The sequence below is a fragment of the Podarcis melisellensis genome (genome assembly GCF_964234715.1).
Source record: "Podarcis melisellensis genome assembly, chromosome: 10".
NCBI classification, from domain to species: Eukaryota; Metazoa; Chordata; class Lepidosauria; order Squamata; family Lacertidae; genus Podarcis; species Podarcis melisellensis.
Window position 1 is genome coordinate 35,985,897 of NC_138542.1, and position 23,940 is coordinate 36,009,836.

The 23,940-nt window shown below is 44.4% G+C and overlaps 2 protein-coding genes across 2 annotated transcripts in view; both read left to right on the top strand.

The window, feature by feature from the left end:
* The window catches only part of OTOGL (otogelin like), a 79,432-nt gene extending 67,911 nt beyond the window's left edge, over positions 1-11,521 (top strand). Inside the window, exons 51-58 of the mRNA XM_081929275.1 lie at positions 226-289; positions 992-1,170; positions 2,677-2,781; positions 4,460-4,579; positions 5,622-5,667; positions 8,131-8,202; positions 9,357-9,436; positions 10,855-11,521. Coding sequence (XP_081785401.1) covers positions 226-289; positions 992-1,170; positions 2,677-2,781; positions 4,460-4,579; positions 5,622-5,667; positions 8,131-8,202; positions 9,357-9,436; positions 10,855-11,055 — 867 coding nt within the window. The 3' untranslated portion in view covers positions 11,056-11,521. The remainder of the gene's footprint in view (positions 1-225; positions 290-991; positions 1,171-2,676; positions 2,782-4,459; positions 4,580-5,621; positions 5,668-8,130; positions 8,203-9,356; positions 9,437-10,854) is intronic.
* A 4,020-nt stretch (positions 11,522-15,541) lies between these two features.
* The window catches only part of PTPRQ (protein tyrosine phosphatase receptor type Q), a 137,554-nt gene continuing 129,155 nt past the window's right edge, over positions 15,542-23,940 (top strand). The window contains exons 1-2 of the mRNA XM_081928752.1: positions 15,542-15,565; positions 16,049-16,149. Coding sequence (XP_081784878.1) covers positions 16,102-16,149 — 48 coding nt within the window. The 5' untranslated portion in view covers positions 15,542-15,565; positions 16,049-16,101. The remainder of the gene's footprint in view (positions 15,566-16,048; positions 16,150-23,940) is intronic.

The following is a 23,940-nucleotide window of genomic DNA, read 5'->3' on the forward strand; positions in this document are numbered from 1 at the left end:
GTATATAAGCAGTGAGAGGAAAGAGCAGCAGCCTGCAAGTACTTTCCCTCTTCTGCTTGGTTTTTTCCCCTGAGGAATAAAGAAATCCTCTTGCTTTTGTTAACATGTGCATGTATCTGTGCCAGTTTGTTTATCAGAAGTTAGTTTTCTCTGTCTCATAGATGAAAATGCATGTGCATATATTTGGACACATATGACACCGCAACATCATTTTTCATATCACAGGGAGAAGTTCAGAGAATAGATGGCAACGTTTCTAGCACGTGTGGCTGCTCGCAGTACACCTGTGGTATGTTTGTGTGTGTGTGTGTGTGTGTGTGTGTGTGTGTAAACACACAATATTATCAAGATCTGTATATATATCCAATATTGTCAATATCTGTTTTTAATAGATACAGCAAACCCCAGAAATCTTCTACTCTTAAATTTCTCACTGAATTCTTGGCATGCAATTAAAGAATTGCATTCAAATGCAATTAAATCAAGAAAGGGGCTACCTGATGGAATAGAAATATTTCATACTCACTAGCTTTATATCAGCTATGTTTCTCAAGGCTATTACATCATACATTGTTGATATGGCAAGATAAATCCTGTTCTTTTTGTATCTGACTTTGAGCCAAAAAATAAAATATAAATTTAATTAATTGATATAAACTTAATTAAAATTAGATACAAAGCTATTTCTGTATAGTGTGAAAAGCATGATTGGATAAGCATTGAAGGCCTATCTTTTACTGAAAGCAGAGACATTCTGGATCGTGATCTGAATTTATTTCCCTCATAACTACAAACATTCCAGGGGATTTAGCAATGATAAACCTGATAGAATACCAGGATTATGGGGGGGGGGGGTTGTTGTGTGTGCACATATAGAAATACATAAATTTTCTGTGTCAGATAGAGGCTCCAATGCTTCTTAAAGGTAGAAAGTTTATAACTTCTTGTACGTTCAACATTTTTAACACAACTATTTCATTTTTTACATTAGAAAAGGATAATGTCTGTGTATTCCAAGAAGTCACCATATTGAGCCCTGGTCAGTCCATGATTCAATATTTGGATGAAGATCATTGCTACATAGCAAGATGTTCGCAGGAAAAAGACCCTAGCACAGGATTTCATGCTATGGATTTGATCGTAGTTAACTGTTCCCAAAAATGTGAAGCTGTAAGTATTGTTACCTCCAGATGCTTTTGGAACTCCCATGATCCCTAGCTAGCAGGACCAGTGGTCAGGGATGATGGGAACTGTAGTCTCAAAACATCTGGAGGGCCGAGTTTGAGGAAGCCTAAACTAATGAGTCAGATTCAATGCTTCCATTCCTTTGATGGAAGCTCCTCCACTTAGTGAAATGAAATATCTGGGTCCAGTACAGTGACTGGGAAAGACTTGTCTGAAGAGAGCCACTGCTAGATGGACCAATGCTCTGACTGCATTCAGCACAGCTTCCTTTGTTCCTTTGGTGAGATATTGCCGGGAGTGTAGTTAGCTGCTCTGGCACCCATAGCAGCGGGGGTGGGGCAATCTGCCCATAGGGGCAGAGTGATCCACCCATGGGGTGCCGTGGTGATCTGCGAATGGGGGCGCTGTGGTGATCCGCACATGGGGATACTGTGGCGATCCACCCAGGGGGGCGGTGCAGCAAGGCGAGCTGCCCACAGAGCCCGCCTGACGGACGCAAGTCCCACACTGCCGTTTCGGGCAGCGCAGGGCCCCAAGCCACCACATCGCTCCCAGGAGAGACACATGGCTCGAGCGCCCTGCAGGCCAGGCCCCGCAGTAAGTGCTGACCCCCACGGTGTGCCATTTTCTTACCCCTCCAAGGATGACACCCGGGGTGGACAGCACCACCCACACCCCTCTTCCAACGTCCCTGGATATTGTATATCCACAGATCAACTTTGCCTTCTTGCCAGGTGTTGTAGTCTAAACCACTGAGCCTCTTGGGCTTCCCGATCAAAAGGTTGGCAGTTTGAATCCTAGCCATGGTGTGAGCTCCCATTGCTCTCTCCCAGCTCCTGCCAACCTAGCAGTTTGAAAGCATGTCAGTGCAAGTAGATAAATAGGTCCCGTTGTGGTGGGAAGGTAAACGGCATATCTGTGTGCTCTGGTTTCCGCCATGGTGTTTTGTTGTGCCAGAAACAGTTTAGTCATGCTGGCCACATGACCCAGAAAGCTGTCTGTGGACAAATGCCTGTTCTCTCATTCTGAAAGCAAGATAAGTGCTGCAACCCCATAGTTGCCCTTGACTGAACTTAACCACCCAGGGGTCCTTTTTCACTTGCTATTGAGCAGGATAGTTTTAGGCCTGCATGATAAGACAACTGGAAGAAATCCTTTTTCTTGGAACAGTGGCATCCTTTCTGCACCTCTCTCCTTATTTACTTATCTTAGGGAGAGGCCTCCTGGATTGTGGATAGGGAAGCAAAATCAGATTTAGTGTGTAAATTGCACAAGAAAGTTTTTCCTGTCAGTTGGTCTAAGGGCTGGTGGCAGTCGTTACAAGGTGGCAACATGTTCACAGCGATGACATGGAAACAAAGAAACACACAGAAAACCGTTGCTATCACAACACATTAAATCCATGACATGGTTGTAGTTATTAGTATGTATTTGAAAATAATGCTTTTAATATTATCCTTTTTAAACACAAAATATCTATCTTTTTAACAGCACCAAGTATATGTCCCATCTCCTAGTCAACACGCTTGTTGTGGTTCCTGCATAAATGTGTCCTGTATTTTCTATTCTGGCAATGGAACCTCAGTCATTTATGAAGTAAGTCCTCTGGAAAAGCTGAAAAAAATAGACTACGTTATCAGAATTCAGACTATGTTGTCTTTAATTTATAAAAATTATTAAATCCTATAGAAGATGTTCCACATATTCCTACTCTTGATTCAAACTTTCTTTGGTTGGAAGCCACCTTGAATATTTGGTGCTTGTGTCCATATGGGCGTCATAACAAGCCAGAAAATAGTTAGGGCTGCCACCTGCACAAACTCTTGTAAGTCAGGTGATGTTTGGCACATTTGATCCAAAACACTATAAATAATTGAAAATCTAATGTGTAGGACCTGAACACAATTCAACAGCAGCAGCTCTTTCAGACCTCTTGGTACCAAATTCTTGTTCTAAAATTATGGTCCAGATCTTTATGGGATTTTTCATCCCACAACACTGCCTCCCTTCTTATTTCACACGAGGTAAAAAACAGCATAAACCTTGGATGCTTTCAGGCAACCTGTAATTTCAACAAAATATGGATTTTTAACTTACTCCTCTATTTGCCTTGGTTGTTTGTGTGAGTTACGTTGTAATGGCCATCGCTACAAACAATTAAAAAATCTGACCCAAAAACCCAAACAAACCTGTAAGAGGCCAGAAAGAAGCTATCTCCTCTCAGTTGCACATCCTGCTTTGTAAGTCAGTTTAAACCCGAGTTTCCCCATTTAGATGTCACAGAAAATTAACATGCCATGTATACAAACAGAGGGGCAGGGCAAGGAGGAAGTGGATGGGCACACCATTCACAGACCAACCATGTTATTATGTGAACTGAGCCAACAATTAAGAATATTGGATGCAAACCACAGCATGATGCCATAATTTGAAGTGGATGTGCAAACTATGTTGCATCTTAACTGTGATTGAGTACAGTCATACCTTGGATCTCAAATGCCTTGGCTCCCGAACAAATCAACTCCAGAATGATCAAAACCCAGAAGTGAGTGTTCCGGTTTTCGAATGATTTTTGGAAGCCAAATGTCCAGCACAGCTTCTGTGGCTTCCAATTGGCTGCAGGACGCTCTTGCAGCCAATCGGAAGCTGTGCCTTGGTTTTCGAATGGTTCTGGGAGTCGAATAGACTCCCAGAATGCATTCTGATTGAGAACCAAGGTACCACTGTGTTGCACTGGAACTGAGTAAATCACGGTTAAAGCCGCCTCTAAGCCTGCCGCATAGCAAGGTAAGAAGCAAGAGTTCTGCTAAGTTGTTATATATGCACTCTCAAGGCAGGGCTTTATAAGCTCAGTTATGACTCTACTCCAGGCATAGGCAAACTCTGTCTCTCCAGATATTTGGGACTACAATTCCCATCATCCCTAGCTAACAGGGCCAGTGGTCAGGGATAGTGGGAATTGTAGTCCCAAACATCTGGAGGGCCGGAGTTTGCCTATGTCTGCTCTACTCTGTGCCTGGGAATCCCCAAGTGGTGTGAAGGCAACAAACAATGGTGAGTGCTAACAGGAGCTACCCCTCTTGGAAACTGTGGCCTTTGAGAAACAGGAAAGTGTTGTTATTGCAGTGAAGATGGTTAATATGGTGTTCTCAGAAAACATTGATTGTGGTCAGTTCCATAGCCATTAAACCCTAATGTCAAGTAAATGTTCCTGTGGTCTTTTAATCTGTTCTTTTTTCTCCAGAAGAATAACATTTGATCTCTTACTTTATAGGAAGGAAGCACATGGGACTCAAACTGCACTAAATATGAATGCACAAAGACTGCTGGTGGTGCAATAGTGCTTGGCTCCAGTGTGGTTTGCCCACCCTTTAATGAGACTGAGTGCACAAAGGTTTGTAATCCTATACATATTGTATACAAATGAAGAAATATATGAAATAACATTTTTCTCGAGCATGCAATCCTCTTGTAACTGTTCAATATAGAGAAAATGTCTACATTTCAGTGTTTTCATTAATCTCTTTTTCTGAATTACGCCAGACGGCAAATAATATCTTAATTACATAAAGTCTTATTTACATAAATGAAAATGTCGTTATCTGTCCATGAGTCCATGAGCTTTCTGGTGTAAATGTGGGTGGTTTTGCATGAATGCTTGTAGATCTGCTTCTTTCATTGAAATGAATACATCAGAACTGATTCTAATCAGTGGATTAGAATAAACGTGGCTAATACAAAGGCTCACGGTTTTCAGATTTTGTGACTCGCAGTGTGTCTGCTCAGAAGAAAACCCAATTGAGTTAATTGGGACTCACCGTATTTTTTGCTCTATAAGACTCACTTTTTCCCTCCTAAAAAGTAAGGGGAAATGTGTGTGCCTCTTATGGAACGAATGCAGGCTGCGCAGCTATCACAGAAGCCAGAACAGCAAGAGGGATTGCTGCTTTCACTGTGCAGTGATCTCTCTTGCTGTTCTGGCTTCTGAGATTCAGAATATTTTTTTTCTTGTTTGCCTCCTCCAAAAACTAGGTGCGTCTTATAGAGTGAAAAATACGGTACTCCACGATGAATGTGATAAGGTTTGCATGTTAAGGATTCTTAACATGAAAGTTATACTGGAGTGCCAAAGGTAGAGCTGCCATAGGCCCAGAATTTCCCAGACATAGCTGGGATTTGCCCGCCAAAAATTGCGTCTGGGCGGAATTTCCAAAAATTGGAAAAAATGTTCGGGAAAACCCAGCTGTATGGCAACCCATGTCAGAAGTGTAGATTTTGTGGCAAATTTCATATATAAAAAATAGCTCAAAAACTTTTTGAAATATGACAACCCTACCAAAGATTAGTCGTCCCTGGTTTACAAGAGTCATTCAGACTTATCAAGATGTTCCTTTGGGCACAGTCTGTTTTGAAATATTCTTTTTTTATTTTCCCAGAATGGAGGCACTATAGAGACATATAATGATGGCTGCTGCAGGATGTGTAAGTGGAACAAAAGCTGCATTCAATGCTAGTTGTATGCTAGTTTGGCTTCGGTTTTGGATAGCTGTGTATGTTTTTCACTCCTTTTAAGTGGGACATGTGGAAATAAAAAGCATGCCATCCCAAATCATGTAATGTATGTGTAGTCTTAACAAATGTCATTGACAAGCCTTGCTTTATATGGCTGCTCACATGGTGATTTTGGTTGTGTGTGGGTTTTTTTTGGTTAAACTTTTTTTCTTCTGGAGTATAAGCAAATCTTGCCAAATACAGCAGGGGGTGAAACTAAAAGCTACTTTGTATTTTTAATAAATGAGGTTATATATATATAGCTATAGCTATAGATATTTGCCTAGATTGTTCCAGAACAATTCATGCACACATGTTTGAAATAAAAGTTCAAAAAAAATAGAGAATTGATTTATAACTTAGTGTGATGGTCGTTTTAGGTTCTCCTGTTATGTGTTCTCTAGGAATAAATGTTTTTCATCTTCAGTCCAAGTCCATATATATATATATATATATATATATATATATATATATATATATATTTAAGTGAGCAAAAGTATGCATAAAGAATTTTTAAAAAGAGACAATTTCCCTTGTAAGAAGTTATGTATCAAATTGTAATGCGCAAATGTGAAGCCATTTGCACAAAATATTGTATGGCATATTCCAATTTCAGAATCAAAAAGGTCTCTCTGACATGAATTAGCACATCTGGATCGTGAAGGACATTGTACACTTGGATTCTCTTTTGACAGTTCCCCCTAGGCTTATTTTGCAGTGACCTAAACATTTCAGAACTTTGATAGCCAGTGGGAACTTAACAGTGCAAAATGACTTTTCACAGGCCTCATTCACATACCACATTAAACCATAGTTCAAAAGCAAACAATGTTTAATGTGAATATGAAGAATATGAACTGTACCAATATGAGGAATTGTAGACATTTTAACTGAGAAGGAAGAACAAACTTTCAACACCTGCATGGGCTCTAGTAAGAACAGAATTGATGGGGATCACAAACAACTCTAAGCGAAGCACTAAAGAAATACAAAGCAAGCTACACAGATTGGTGGTTCCTAACATCTTTACGAAGGGAAAGATGTTTGTTCTTTATATTCCTTGGGAAATCTTTCATGCTGCAGTTGACTAAAGCAGACTGAAATGTAGTCAGCCCAACAGGAGATGCATTTGATGATCTCCTAGAAAACCTGCCTCTAACAATTTGCCAAATGTCTCGGGAACTTCTGTTCCATGCAGCTGCCTTTTTGTTTCTTTAGGATCTGGAAAGCACTTCTTGCTTGTGTCTGGAGCCCCTCCCCCTTTTCCTTTGCATATAGGCCACACCCACACTTCTTTTCATTTGAAAACATAATACTGCCTGAAGGCATGTATCTGCAAACATGTGTTCAGGGCATCTGGTATGGGCCTTGCATATATAATGACTAAAGCCCTAGATATGGCTTTGGCTAAAGAGATCACTATTTTGAGTGATAGACATGAACGGCCTACACGTGGCCACCACCTTAAATAAGCTAGGCATGGGCTGATTGCAGCCCCTCTAATTGGCTAAGTGGGCACTGCCCACCTTTACCTAGGAGCCCGATGTGGCTGGAGGTGCCAGGTGACCATCACCTTCCCTATCCGTGTCAGAAGATAGTGGCTTCCTCATTTGCACCATGTGGCAATGGCTGCCCACCTGGAGTTCCAGGTGAGCGAATATTTTGAGTGACAGACATTAGGAAAAATATTAAGGAGAATAATTCTGCTATGTAGATAACCAACGCTGATTAAGCTCTCGATGGAGCCACATCTTTCTCCTTCTCCATTCACTATATGAAGCAGACGAGTTCAGTGTACATGGCTCAATGTATCTTCAGGGTATTATGAAAACTCTGTAGCTTTTGCAGAATTCCATAGTCTTAGGAAAGGCATTGTTATACTTCAGAACCATTGGCTGAAATGGCTTCTAAGAACAAAAAATGCAACAAAATTAAATGCTATTTTACATGCTAATAGAGAATGTTTATATATATATATAAAACTAAAAGCATGTGCTTTCTTTGGTAAAGCAGTTTAAAAGTCAGCTCCAAGTATAGCTTGCGGCTCCTTGGGTTTTAATGGGAACCAATAGTCTTCATTTTAACAGGAGAATGATTAAATGCATGCTAAGTGAGTTCATATATTTAATTCTTACCTTGCCAGAGTCATAAGATGCCCCCTAGAATAATTATTTTTAAATCTCTTGTGTGAACATTGTAGTTTTGTTACCCAGGCAAGTCTTAAAGCACAGGTTGTCAATAATTGAGAAAAATAGGAAGACTTTTTTCCTATTTTTAAAAAAGAAAAAAAAAGGAGAAATTACAGTTGGCAGTGTAAGAATTAATACAATGTTATTCTTGTAAAAATATGTTTTTATATTACAAAAAAACTTATGTTCCCAATAATTCTGCCAGGTTCTGGACGGGGTGTATTACCCTTTGCCATTAGCCCCGTAGTCTCTACTGATAGTATTAATTGTGAACCAGGTATTACTATTTTTAATAATGTATTTTGTTTCCTTTAAAAATTGTTAACATGTTAATATTCTTTATAGAGATGTTGTTGATATGCTTCTGTGACTCAGTGTTTCCAGTATTTATTAGATGACATTACACACCTTACTTAGTTCATTGCTTATCGCTTTGCATAATCAGAATATTTGGGCCTTTTTTTTTTAAAGAGACAATTGTTGAGACTTTTTCTTTCCTAATTAAAGAGCCTAATTGCAGTGATGGCTGTCACAGTGCTGTGCTAGGAAGCAATTAAGTGGTGACTAAGGGAAAGATGGTGCTCTTATTTGTGTTGTGAGTTTGTGTTGTGAGGTGGTGGGTGCGGGGGCATTTGTGATATAGACACATGCATCTATTGGCCTAGCTGTGTTCACAAAAGGAGGTATATCATAGAACTGTCTTTTAACATTGAAATAATGCTCCAATTCCCATGGCTGATGGAAGCTCCATGATTGTATTGGCACTCGTGTGGAGATTTAGCTGAGAAGATTTCTGTGAACCAGACCTTCAGTAAGTTAGATTTACTGCATCTGGTGCAGCCTGGCTTTGCTTCTTGATTTTTGTAATGCACATTCAATTTTCAATTCTCATTAGCTTAAGCATCAAATACTAAATGAAAGCCACATTTTTATCCTTGAATCCGCTCAACATATGCAGTGAACATTGGGGTGTTAACAATGGATTCAAAACCTATCTGGAACAATTTGTGATATATATCATGCTTCATCTCTTCCACACAAAATGGATTCTATCAGGAATGTTCCTGCATCACAAACTAATACTGAAGAATTTACTCTTAAGTTAACCCTTAACAAATGCTCATTAAAAGGCCATTGTCCATAGAACCATGAGATAGATTTTAGAAATGCAATATGGCTCCTGAGTTCTCATTTTTGAAACCAGTCCTAGAATCACCTAATGAGAGGCTCCCAGAACTTCTGGACTGATATCTAAGCATAAGTATGGCAGGTTGGTGGGAAGGATGAACTGCTCTGGAGCATGTTCAAAAGCACCAACACAAACCTAAAGGCCTCTTTGAATCATGGCCTAATGAACGTTATTTTGAAAATGATATTCCTGGTTTAGCAAGTATATATGAGTAAATGGCAGGTTATTTTATTTTCCATTAGGCAAACGAGATGAAAAGATTTGCCAAAAAGTGACCGTCAGAACAACTATAAGGAAACATGACTGCATAAGTCGGAGCCCTGTAAGTATAAGTGCCTAAAAGGGGGTATTTGGTTGTTGTATAGGGTGTATATAGGTATAGGGTGATATATAAATAATAATAATAATAATAAAGGTTACTTCCTTCCAGTCAGTGTGGGTAATAAAACAAGCCAACCATTAAAACACTCAAGGGTAGTGTGCAAAATAAAGACACACCCACACCTACAGACCAAAATAGGACCCACAACTGCCCTGACATCTGGAAAATATCTCACCCCGGCAATGTCCTCCTACTCATATATGTATTTACAGTTTAATTGCCTCTTCCCTGAGAGAAATGCTGAGCTCTTCTGTTCAGACTCCAGATAAACTGTACACAACGTAATTGCTGACACCAGGCAAAAGCACTGACGTCTATCATTAAATGTCCTCCTACTCTAAACGAAGTGTGCCAATATATAACAGATGCACATAATGTGCTTTAAAAACAAACACCCCCCTTTGTCTTCTCACAACGGGTATGCCTTTGATGTCATACAGAATAAAATCTCTTTAAGAGATCAAGATATAATACCTCTGTTTTGTGAGCTACCAGATAAACGATAATATATTTCCATGTAAGTATATACAATAAATCATTTACTATAATGTCTCACAAAACAGAGGCATTACATCTTCCCACCCTTAAGGGGCGGATTTCATTTCTATATGTATATATTAATTACAATGTTTTTGAAGTATAGTTGATATACCGTGGTTATAGAGGTACGTTTTCAGTTGCAGCTTAACCAATACAAAGGTTAGGATTGGGCTGAATTCGTTTTTCAAGTTACATGAGTTAATTTTTACAGATAAATGAAACTATCGGAGCAGGGTGCATATTTTTATGGCAAATTTGGCATGTGAGGCGAGTTCTTTAAGCTCTTTTTTCTTCCGCATCTCCTGGGAATGGATGTATCTCCATGTTTGGCTTGAACAAATGCTTTAGATAAATGTTTTGGTAGGTGAATGGAGACAATACCCTGTCAGGTTGCTGAGCAGAGACCTGCTGGGCACAAATCACCTTCTCTTTCTCTCTCATTTGTGTTTGCCTTAGATTGGAGGCACAACAGATGTTTGCTTGAGGGCACATGTGTACTTGTAAGGAGTTGGACTCTGAGCCTCTTACGCTTTAGTTGAGGGATCTATTCCAACTCTGCAATTACGCGATTCTATCTTTCCTGTGAAGTAAGAGGTGGGGAGTGTAACTTCCCCATTCAGCTCTGAAAACAGCCTGTAGCAACCAGGGCTAACTAGTTACCTACAGATAATGTTCTCTTTTGGGGAAGCAGCCCTGTGAAGTCATTAGATGAGGTGTGCACAAAGTAGACATTCACCGAAAAAAATTGCTTCCTTCCTCCTCACCCCAAAGCATCAAGTAACGGATGGTTTCTTGCTTCTTTCTGTCTCTCTTAACAGATTAATGTGGCTTCTTGTGATGGAAAATGTCCATCTGCCACAATTTTTAATATCAACATTAATAGCCATTTAAGATTCTGTAAATGCTGTCGTGAAAACGGAGTGCAGAATCTCACCGTGCCACTCTACTGCTCAGGAAATGGCACTGAAATCTTGTATGTCATCCAGGAGCCCACAGACTGTTCATGCCAGTGGAATTAAGATTGTCTGGAATCTTACGGAAAACCATAACCAAACAGGCTATTGTATGTTTATTATTGTATTCAGATTTAATAAATATCTTATTAATATATAAACATATTTTTCATGTTTCATAAATATATTAAAATTGATAGTATTCACTGTTTTAATGCTACAGCAAAATTGTACATGTTAACATATATGCAAGAATTAGTACATTTTAGTCATCGACTTAACTTCATTTAGATGTGTGAATTAATCAGTTAATGATAATGTTAATCAAGTACACATCCCTAATGATAACTGGAAACCTTTTGTAGCTTATTAGCATGTCTGTTGGTATCACTCATTTATACTTACAATTATTGTAAACATTACACTGTGCAGTAAAATGTTTGCAATAAATTACTGGCAAACTGGTAATCCTTGTTTCAGTTGTGTCTTTCTGTTTGTTTTCTATCTTCCAGCACACTTTACATTTTTTGTGTTCCTTAACATCCCCAGAATCTTGTGGCTACTGTTAAAGTGTATCTGAAAACAACTAATTAATCACTGCTGACATGATTTGATATTTACGGGGTTTAAAAAAGAGCTACAGGTGTTTGTGATATGTCCCTTGGATTAAAGTGATACAAAATATATGTATACTTCTGTTAAAAGAAGAAAATGCACCTTTACTTTGGGTGGACTGCTATTATTATTTAAACAATTTAAAGATATTATATTACTATTTTGATGAAAATATCTGATAACTTTTTGTTATAAATATATGTGATTGTTCTGCAATAAAGACTACAGCTTTGGAATAACCTGTATATTGCCCGATACTTTGACAATAGTATCAGGAGAATTTAAAAATGTGCATTATAATGAAAGTCAAAGAGCATAGTTACTTCTGGAGTTAGTGTCTTATGTAGAATCTGAAAGCTCCTTACTCTGTATTAAAACCAGTCTGAGGATTTCAGACAAACACCTCATCATATTAAATCTTAGTGCAGTCATGAGAAAGAGGTGTTCCACATCTGATGACGCATATTAGATTTGCAGATTAGAGCAAATTCAGATAAACACATGTGAAACTCAGGACTGTGCAAAACTATTTACAGATACAAATCTGCTGATCTAAGCACATCTTGAGAACCATGGGGCATTATTGAATTGTTAACCTACCTGAATACTGTACTTTTGTTACATATCCTACTAAATAAATAAATAAATTTTAAAAGACACTTACATTACTATGAATTATTCCACTGTGTTTGTGTGTATGAGAGAGAGAGAGAGAGAGAGAGAGAGAGAGAGAGAGAGAGAGAGAGAGAGACAGAGACAGAGACGGAGCTAGAGAGGGAAGGAGGAAGTGCTTTGCAGTCCTGCAGTATGCAAACTCTGACTTTTGGCTCTGGCTCTGCTCAAAGCTCCCAACAGAAAAAATATTCCCCATTCCTGGTGTAACCTGTAGCTTGCCCCCTGGTTTTACTTTGTGAATATTTTTAATTAACTCACAATGTTCACTAGAAGCAGTGGAAAACAAAAATATTTTTATTTAAGGAGTATCTCCTTAATTAAGATAAAAAAAATGCACCACCCAAGCAAAAATAACTTGCTTTGTTTTTAAAGGAGTGTTTATGCTGATTATTGAAGACTGGCCCTCACTTAAAGTTTCCGCTTGGCAAAAGTTATAATGTATCTGTTTCACACTCTAGATGATCAGTGAACATGGCCCCCATTATATGAAGGAAAAGTGCTCTTGCACAAGAAAGCCGTATCTATGCTTATCTTCCTTTTAAAACTTATTTATCTGCTGTGTCATCAGTGTTACACCAATCATCTAATACGGCCGTGGCCCCAATGCAGGAAATCCTACAAATATATGCAGATACAATATTACTTCCTGCAACATAAACACAGTTTTGGATATATCTGAATTGTATGCAACAAATTGAGACCAAATGTTAAATAATTGCACTGAAATGTATTCAAACAGCAGCATAGTTTTTTTTATTATTATTTCTACAGTAAAGCAGAGTTTGTTTCAGGTGCAGGGAGCTGTTTGGTATTAAGACATTGTATCACATTTACTTTGTCATTGTTCTTAAAACTTAGGAACATAAGAAGATCCCAGTCAGATAACACTGGAAGCCCATTTAGTTCAACTCTAGATGAATTATGAACAAGTTAAAAGGGACAGGGACTCCACTTTCTACATCTCCATTCAGAGAGCTTTCAGTTCATTCCTATCTGCTTCCTGTTCCTTAACCAGTTCCTGACCTGTCCTCTTATGCTAAGAAGAAGAAGAGTTTGGATTTGATATCCCACTTTATCACTACCCGAAGGAGTCTCAAAGCAGCTAACATTCTCCTTTCCCTTCCTCCCCTACAACAAATACTCTGTGAGGTGAGCGGGGCTGAGAGACTTCAGAGAAGTGTGACTAGCCCAAGGTCACCCAGCAGTTGCATGTGGAGGAGCAGAGACGCAAACCTGGTTCACCAGATTACAAGTCCACGGCTCTTAACCACTACACCACACTGGCTCTCTATGCTCTGCATTCAGAGACCTTTCAATTCATTCCTATCTGCTTCCTGTTCCTTAACCAGTTACTGACCTGTCCTCTTATGCTAAGCTTTAGGAGTCTTTGCTGAGACTTCATCAGAAGTTTTTTTTAAAGCCCAAGAGCACCATGTCAACTAGATAATCTCTTTCTATGCTTCTTGACACATTCAAATAAATCTAAAAGGTTAGCGAGGGGACTTAACTGCACAAATCATGCTAGTTCTGCTTCAGCAAGTCTTATATGATTTCTGCCAGTTTTCCAAGGACAAACTGACTTGGTATTTCCTGGATCCCTACTGGCTCTCTTTTTAAAAAATTGTGTTAAATGTGGCAACTGATCTTAAGGCCGAGTTGCATATTTTTGTCATAAGACCGGCAATTTCACATCTGAGTTATTTAAGAACTCTCAGGTGGTTTCTCTATCCAGAACTGTAGTTAATTTGTCAACTGGGTCTAGAATTTCAACTCTCACCATCGTGATTTGCTTTATCTCCATATTTTAAAACAGAAGAGTTATCAGATTTTGGAATGATCTACATAGGTAATTTCAAAACATTGCAGGAGGCTACAAGAGGTTTATAAATGTAGTTTTTAATGTGTAAGTATCCCCTCTTAAAGTTAGTTTACCCCTTTCCTTTGGGATGTTCAGTGTTTTGATAAAAGCTTAGACTAGATTTGGAAACCTAACAAGAGCCCTGCCAGATCAGGTCAAAGGCCTACCTAGCCCGGCACTCTATTCTCATAGAGATCAACTGGATCCCTATGGGGAGTCCACAAGCAGCATGAGTGAAACAGCACTGCAATTCCCAGTAACTGCTAGTTCAAAGCATATGGCAGAGGTGTCAGAACACATCCATCTGGGTATGAAGGCCAGTATAGAAATGTAATAAATAATAAAATAGCTCGGTCTGTAGAGCATGAGACCCTTAATCTCCGGGTCATAGGTTTGAGCTCCATTTTGATCAAAAAATTAAAAAAATAAATAAATCCTGCACTGCAGTGAGTTAGACCAGAATGACCCTTGTTGTCCCTCCCAACTCTACAATTCTATTTTTCTATTACCCCACCTTTCCCCCGGAAATGACTTTGGGCTAGTTCAGATGCTCTAGGGTTGGGCTTTTTGTGGAGATTGGATAAACCTTTGGTCAACTCAGTTTGAATCCTTGAGTGATGACAGCATGCCATTTTCACTGTCCTTTTCAGTGTGAGGCCGTAATGTCCATGAACACCTGTCCACAAAAATGGAAACAATTTTCTTACAGGGTGATCTGGAGCTTTAGGAATCTGGTGAATTAAACTATATAATTGGTCAGTTTGATTAAATTGGGGGGGGGGATTTATTTTATTTTGTATTTTTTTTATAGAAGTAATGCAAATCCAACCCTCCTCTCCCTGCCCTTCAGGTATTCCTCCTCTGAAGAGAAATGGATTTCAAGCTTCCATTTCGTTTTCACCGTAACCCTTGAGCCATTGTGTGCCTTGTGGGTCCTCCAGTGCTGGGTCGTCTGCACTGTTATTAATGCAAATCTCCTGAATCTTAAAAAACACACACAACCCAATCCTAACCCAGCCATCTCCCCCAAACAGAATTTTCCCCCTTCTTTAAAAATAAGCTGAGCGTTTATAGCTATCCGAATTTGTCTAATTCCAAATGCAGTTTGGAGCTCAGGATTCAAATTGGATTCTTAAGGCAAAGTTTTTTAAAGGGAGGTGGGAGCGCTCGTTCCTATGGACCTCAGAACGAAGGTGTCAAAGCCTCCCCCTGCTGCCTCGCCTTCCTTTCCTCCCCTCCTCAAGTTTCCATGGAGACCTCCCTTCCCACGCACCCCCCGCTGCAGCCTAAAGAAGGGAAAAAGGCGAGACTCGCCAGAAGTAATTGGACACGGGGACCAGAAAGCGCGCGCGCCAAGGAAGAGCTGGCCACGCAGGAGAAGACGGCGGCTGCTCGCCGAAGGCGCCCTTCCCTTCCCTTTGCCAGCAGGTGGGTTCTGCGCAGCTGGGGAGAGGGAGCGCGAAGATTTGAAAAGGGCGCCGGGGAAGAATGGGAGGGAGGTTTTTTTCGCACGTGCGTTTGGGGGCTTCCTTCCCCACCTCCCTCTTAGTGCGTAAAAGCGCATGTGAGAACTAAATGGACTGGACGACAGACTATTCTAAACACATTCCCCGCTCCCCTTCTCGCGGTAAGGCAGGAAGGTTGCTTCTTTTTGCTGGCAAGTGTGTATAACTGAAAGCTTAGCATCATGGGCGTAGTCAAAGGGCGGACGGGGTGGCAGCTTCCCCCCAAAATCAATACAAATCTGAGGTCCTACCCCTCCTAACAGAAGCCTCCCCCCCCAAAAAAAAAATCCTGGCCACGTCTATGCAGAGCTAATAACATTGCAGTAGATGAAAAAAAGCAATGCAGCAAGTGGATGCTGCTATATTTATTATCTTATTTTTCTACGTTTATGCAACCATAATTTAGCTATTGGGATTCTGACCCAAACCAAAATCTGAGAGCCAAAGCAATCCCACTCTATGGACAAAGCGGTTTGGTTACTGATTGTTATACAGTGCGCATTTCAGGTAAGACATTGTGACCTCTGTTTATCTAGCATTATTTGTCATGTTTGCATCAAGTGAGCTATTCTTTGATGTTTCAATTACAATAACAAATTGCTTCGTGAATTACAACAAACTATGGTTTGATTTGTTAAACTGCACACATAAAGGGAAAGCTAAGGAGAATTTAAAGATTTTCTGAATGCAGACATTGTCTGCATTATCCCCATCTAAGCTTCACAGCAAACCATTTGGCAAACCTAGCAGTTCGAAAGCATGTCAAAGTGCAAGTAGATAAATAGGTACCACTCTGGTGGGAAGGTAAACGGCGTTTCTGTGCGCTGCTCTGGTTTGCCAGAAGCAGCTTAGTCATGCTGGCCACATGACCCGGAAGCTGTACACCCGCTCTCTCGGACAATAAAGCGAGATGAGCGCTGCAACCCCAGAGTTGGTCATGACTGGACCTAACGGTCAGGAGTCTCTTTACCTTTACCTTTATCCTTTTAAAGCAACACAAAAAGGGACTTCCGGAGGCGGCGCGAACGGCAATGGCTGCCAGCTCCTGAACGGGAGAGGGTAGCTCCGTTGAAACGGGTCGCCCGCTACGGCGAAGCGGGGACCCATCCAGAAAAACCACAGGCAGCAGAAGCCTGTGGTCCTGAGACCCGGCGGGCGCCAAAAGCAGCCCCTAAAACGACGAAGGGACCCCGTAAGGGGCTCCGGACCGCGGAGGGGGTAGCGGCGCTGTGGGTCGTTGCGCGATCAACGGAGCGAAGCCGCGTCGCTGTTGCCGGTGAGCGCTGACCTTTCTTCTTGAAACTGCTAACTTTGGAAAGCAACAACCCGTGAGTAATTTGGACACTATACTTCTAAAGCCTCTAAAAATTGTTGTCAGGGTTTCTGGGAGAGAGGAGGAGATGACAGAGGAGACGGAGAGCGAGTGGGAGGAGGGGCAGAAGGATGAGGAAGAAGATGACGGAATTCTGAGGGAATCCACGAGTCTGAGCAGCGAGTCAGAGGATTCTCAAAAGGGGGTTACCTTAATCAAGCAAAGGGGAGGAGAAGGGAGAAGCGGAGAGGAGCCCAGTGGAAGACAGAGGAAGCAAGAGACGTCTCAGCCGGAACGGAGTAAAGGGGGTGGAGTCGTCAGCCTCTCGGAGGGAGCAGGATTAGGAGAGAACAGAGAGAGGGGGTTGGAGCAGGGTGTTCAGCCGGAAAGGGTGGAGAGCAGAGCAGGGGGTGGTGTAGCGGTCGAAAGAAAGGTCAGCAGCAACGTACGCGCGCCAAGTTCAAACGTAGAGGCGCGCGGAAGTGGAGAGAGCTCAGGGGAGGAGCCCGGCCCTAAAGCCAGAAAGAGGGGGGAAGAGGCGGCAGAGGATTCAGCCTCAGGCGAGTCACGGAGAGAGGGAACCCAGGGGGGCAGGAAGACCCTGCGGAAAAGAAAGGAGAGGAAGAGGTGGTCTAGAGCCAGGCTATTAAGTTGGTGCGGAAGAGGGGAGGAGTCAGAGGGGACTTCAGCGGTCTAACGTGGCAGACGTACGGCCACAATGCTGAACTGTATGAGAAGCAGAAATCTTCAATAAACTTTTCCTGTAAATAAGCTGCAACGGAGTGAGGTCTCTTGTGAGCTGGGACCAGACCTGGGTGGCCGTGACAGTAAGTCCCCTCTCTCAAAGCAAAAATTTTTTTTTGCGAAGCTCACGAACGGGAGCAGCCATGAGCGCTGAGGAGCAGCTGGTTGCATTGCGGAATCAGGTTACCGCTCTCACATCGGCAGTCATTGCTTCGCAGAAGAAGAATGACGACTTGGAGAAGACGTGCCAGGATTTGCAGGCAAGGTGGGAGCGCGCGGACAAGGCGGGGGCCCCAGGATCCAGAGCGGAGGGCATTGCGCTTGGACGGAGGGGGGGTGCCCTAGTTCCGCATTTTAATGGCAACTTGCAAGACTATCCCAATTTCAGAGCGGACGTTGTATATGCACTGCACTTACTCCGTCACGATTTTAAAGATGAGGAGGAGAGAGTGGGGTTCATTGTTTCGCACCTGCATGGGGAGGCCAGGGCTTGGCTACGCAATTTGTGGCGCGAAGATGGACCGGCCCGTCGCGATTCAACTGCGTTCATCAAAGCGATGGATTCTTGTTTTCAATCCTCTGTGGATGTGGACATTGCGCGCCGTCAAATGCACGGGCTGAGGCAGGGGAAAGCGACTGTGCGCCAATACCACTCTAAATTTTTTGCATTGCTCACCGCCTTAGATTGGCCAAAGGACAGTAAACCGGTCAGAGATCTTTTTTGGGAGGGATTGAGCCCCCCCATCAAGGATGAGATCGCTAGGGGGGACAGACCCCAGACCCTAGAAGACGTGGTGCAACGGGCTTTAGCTCTTGGAATTCGACATGAGGGGCGTCCGTGGCATGAGGAGGACGGGCCCCAAGCGCGTGCGCAAGCAAGGACTCTCCCTTTTGGGCACAGGGACTTCAGCCGTGCGCACCCCTCGCCAATGGGGAAGGACAGAGAGGAGCCAATGGAGATTGGTGGTGCTAGGGCTCAGAAGCCATCCCAGAGCCCTGTCCCTGGTGCAGCCAAAGCGAAGCCTCCTAGAGGAACCAGGAAGTGTTACATCTGTGACAGTGCGCACCATATGGCGAAAGAGTGCCCCCAGAGGCTCCAGAAGCACACTGCAGCGCTGGCAACTGTAACAGCAGAGGTGCAACCAGGGGAGCAGCTTCAGGGAAACGACAGTGCCTGGCTGGAAGCAGAGCTACTGGGGCTCAGCCAGGCGGATCTGTAGACAAGCCCCCAGCATCACTGCAGAGCGTGGACCCTTTGCCTCCCAAACCGGCAGTTCTGCTCACAGCAACACTCCAGTTGCCTGATGGGAGACTCCTCGAGGTTCCAATAACGATCGATTCGGGAAGCAACGCCGACTTCATGGGACTGCAGTTCGTTAAGCAGCACAACATGGCGCTCCTGCCTGCAACGACGCCTCTGAACGTGGTCACGGTGGACGGCAGGAAGTTGCTGGGGGGGCAAGTGGTGCAGCAAACCCCTCCCATGATGATGCAGATTGGCAACCATCGAGAGCTTATTAGTTTCAATGTCACCCACTTATCGGACACACCCATCGTGTTAGGCATGAGTTGGCTGGAGAGGCACAGTCCCGCGGTTGCGTGGTACCAGAGGCAGATCAACTTTTGTTCATCGTATTGTGCTCAGCATTGCTTTCAGACCGATCAGGGAGGAGAAGCTGAGCAGCCATTGCATCTGGGTATGGTGCAAACAGTGCCTCACAAGTACCAGGACTTCTTGGAGGTTTTCTGTGAGAAGGAAGCTGACAAGTTGCCGCCTCATAGACCTTACGACTGCGCGATTGATTTAGTGCCAGGGGCGCAATTGCCTGCTGCCAAGCTGTACTCCATGTCGGAGGACGAAATGCAAGAGCTTCGGGAGTTCATAGACCATAACCTCAAGCGCGGTTTCATCCAGGAATCTAAAGCAGCGGGAGGCAGCCCTGTTTTCTTTGTGAAGAAGAAGGACACGCCCCAAAAAAGGCTTATAGTGGATTACAGGTTCATCAACAGCTTGACTAAGCCCAAAGCTTTCCCCATGCCCAAGATTGACGACCTTTTAGCGACCGTCAGGAGGGGCAAGATTTTCACCAAGCTGGACCTACGTGGAGCTTACAATCTCATCCGCATCCGGAAAGGAGATGAGTGGAAGACCGCCATGTTCACCCCTCTGGGCACATACGAATACAGAGTCATGCCTTTCGGCCTCCAAAATGGCAGCCACGTTTTTCAAGCATTTATGCACCACGTGCTAGCAGGTCTCCTCTACAAAAAGTGTGTCTGCTTTCTCGACGATATCCTGATTTTCTCGGAATCGCCGGAGGATCACGATAAGGACGTGAGGGAGGTCCTGCAGAGGCTGAAGGAACACAGGCTGTACGCCAAGTTGGAAAAGTGCCAGTTTGATGTCAGAGAGGTTGATTTCCTTGGCTACAAGTTGTCCGACGAGGGACTGGCCATGGACAGGGCTAAGGTTCAAGCGCTGTTGGACTGGAAAAGCCCTCGAAATCGGAAAGAGGTCCAGAGGTTCATCGGCTTTGCCAATTTTTACCGCAAGTTTATTAAAGGTTTTGCGAACGCGACGGCGGCGATCACTGACACCCTCAGTTCCAAGAAGAAGAAGTTCGTCTGGACCGAACAAGCGGAGCGGTCCTTCCGGACGCTTAAGGGTCTTTTCGCCTCCGAAGAGCAGCTGCTCCACGTGAATCCCGGCAGACCCATGCGGGTAGAGACCGATGCGTCGGATAGAGCGGTTGGGGCCGTTCTTTTGCAAGAGGATTCACAAGGCAACTGGCGACCGGGTGCGTTCTACTCCCGGAAGCTCAGCAAGACGGAGCGCAATTATACCATATGGGACAGGGAGTTGTTGGCCATTCATGCAGCTTTCAAAGCGTGGCGACACTTCTTAATAGGAGCCAAGCACACGGTGCAGGTCCGCACAGATCACAAGAACTTAGAGTATTGGCGGACGGCTAAGTTGCAGACCCAGCGACACATGCGCTGGGCGGAGTTCTTTGCGGACTTCGACTTCAAAATAGAATACATCCCAGGAGACTCCAATGTTATTGCAGACGCGCTGTCCCGAAAGCCGCAATACTTGGAGGAAGCAGCTCCAATCGCAGCAAAGCACATTTTCGCACCGCAGGCGTGGACGTGCGCTACCATCGCAGTCGACCTGGACGCGGTGCGACGCGCGTTGCAAAGGGATCAGTTTGCACAGTCTAAGATGGAGGAGCTACGCGGAGGGTCGCGACACAACGATGAGTTTCAATTACAAGATGGACTTTTGACTCGTAAGGGTGCCCTTTACGTGCCCACCGACGATCTTCGAGCCAAGGTTCTGCAACAGTTGCATGACGCCCCTAGTGCAGGCCATTTCGGCAAAGAAAAGACGATGGAGTTGGTGGCTAGAGACTTTTGGTGGCCCCAGATGAGAGGAGAGGTGGCGGACTACGTCGCCAGGTGTGATATCTGCCAGAGGTCCAAACCAGTGCACCAGAAGCAGGCGGGATTGCTAGAACCGCTGGAGACACCGCAGCAACCATGGGAGAGGGTAGCGTTGGACTTTGTTACAGACCTGCCCAGCTCCAGAGGTAAGACGGCGGTGTTAGTGGTGGTGGACTTGTTCACCAAGATGGCGCACTTCATCCCTTGTGCCAAGGTGGCGACGGCAGAACAGACAGCAAAGCTCTTCATCGATCACGTCTTCAGAGTGCATGGACTTCCGCAGTCCGTCTTGTCCGACAGGGGGCGCCAGTTTGTTTCCACTTTCTGGCGAAAGCTTCTGGGCATCTTGCACGTCAAAATCAACCTGACATCGGCGAGGCATCCACAAACCAACGGTCAAGCGGAGAGGGTCAACGCGATCATGCAGCAGTACCTGCGGTGCTACGCCAACCAGCGACCTGCGGCGTGGGTGGACTATCTGCCGATGGCTGAATTCGCCTACAACAACACGAAACACGCTTCCACCGGGGTGACGCCTTTCTTCGCGAACAATGGCCGTCATCCCAGAACCTTCCCGAGATTTGCGGCACCAGGAGGGGGGGGGCCTCAAGATGCCGACCAGTTTGCAGCGGAGTTGCAAGAGGTGCACGAGGAGCTGCGGAGACATTTGGAGCTGGCAAAACAGGCGTATAAGGTGCAGGCCGATAAGCACAGGAGGGCGGGAGAGGACATCCAGGTTGGGGACTGGGTGTGGTTAGCAGCCCACGCGATGCCGGCCAGGTCATTGGCCAAGAAGAAGTTAGGACACAGGCAGCTAGGGCCATATCAAGTTGAGGCTAAGATCAATCCGGTGGCTTTTCGTATAGCCCTTCCGGAAGGTTCCAGGGTGCACCCGGTCTTTCATAGGTCGGTGCTCACTCCCTACAAAACCCCACACAGGTTTCAAGAGTCAGGAGCACCCCCAGAGCCACGTAGGAGGGCGCCTGAGAGGGGGGAATCGCCAAGACCAGAACCTCTTAACGAGGTCACAGAGATACTGGACTCGAGATGGGGGGAGGAGGGAGTTGAATATTTTCTCGCCAGGGAGGGCACACCAGCCGCTGCTAATAGTTGGGTGCCAGGCTACGAGTTAGACGAACCCCTTTTGAAAGAAGAGTTCCATGCACTTTTCCCACATAGACCCATGCCAGCTGAGTACTTTGATGACTGGCTTTTCACACCCACATTGTCAGATAGCACGTTCAGGGGTTTCTCTTCCCCCGAGGAAAGAACACCAGAATCAAGCCCGCCCAGGGGATCGTGCTCGGGGGTGGACACGGAAACCCCTTATTGGTGGGAGGAGCAGCCAGAGGAGGAATGGCGTAAGAGGTGGCTGATAGGTCCTTGGCGGGCAGCACCGGAGGAAGTAGCGATGGAAGCAGAGACTGAGAAGCATTTGGGGGAAGAACCCGACTTCGAATACACTTACACAGAACTGCCAGCAGAGAACATTGACGTAGACGACCTGTATCCTGAGCCTACCCCCGAAGAGCCGCAGTTTCCACAACCGGTCCCCGGCGAGCGGGAGGGGGGAAGGGGGGGCTTCGAGGGGGGGATGGATGTCAGGGTTTCTGGGAGAGAGGAGGAGATGACAGAGGAGACGGAGAGCGAGTGGGAGGAGGGGCAGAAGGATGAGGAAGAAGATGACGGAATTCTGAGGGAATCCACGAGTCTGAGCAGCGAGTCAGAGGATTCTCAAAAGGGGGTTACCTTAATCAAGCAAAGGGGAGGAGAAGGGAGAAGCGGAGAGGAGCCCAGTGGAAGACAGAGGAAGCAAGAGACGTCTCAGCCGGAACGGAGTAAAGGGGGTGGAGTCGTCAGCCTCTCGGAGGGAGCAGGATTAGGAGAGAACAGAGAGAGGGGGTTGGAGCAGGGTGTTCAGCCGGAAAGGGTGGAGAGCAGAGCAGGGGGTGGTGTAGCGGTCGAAAGAAAGGTCAGCAGCAACGTACGCGCGCCAAGTTCAAACGTAGAGGCGCGCGGAAGTGGAGAGAGCTCAGGGGAGGAGCCCGGCCCTAAAGCCAGAAAGAGGGGGGAAGAGGCGGCAGAGGATTCAGCCTCAGGCGAGTCACGGAGAGAGGGAACCCAGGGGGGCAGGAAGACCCTGCGGAAAAGAAAGGAGAGGAAGAGGTGGTCTAGAGCCAGGCTATTAAGTTGGTGCGGAAGAGGGGAGGAGTCAGAGGGGACTTCAGCGGTCTAACGTGGCAGACGTACGGCCACAATGCTGAACTGTATGAGAAGCAGAAATCTTCAATAAACTTTTCCTGTAAATAAGCTGCAACGGAGTGAGGTCTCTTGTGAGCTGGGACCAGACCTGGGTGGCCGTGACAATTGTGAATTTGGCTGAAAGCGGAGTGACGAAAAACAGGAAGTCCGTCTTCCGCTGACACTGAACTTGAAAGTAAAGAGCAGGAGGAGTGGAGACAAAGAGTAATTTTTTGCATTGACTGATCTGGCATCTATTTAAACTGTTGTTTCTGGCTGATTTAAAGACTTTAAGTGGCTGTTTTTTGGACCTTCATTGAGACAAGGGTACCTGTCTTCTGTTGATCTATTGGATTACAAATAAAAGTAAGAAACCCAGGTACTGGAGCTGCCTGAGTAACTGAGCAGTCAGCCTGCAAGCTTTGGATACTTTGAATCTGAACTTTGGAATATACTGAGTTTGAATTTGTTACTTTGAAACACTTGTGGTCTAAGCACTTTTGGAAACAATGTTTGGCTTTAAGTTTTAACTCTGCTAAAACTTATCTTTGTGAAGA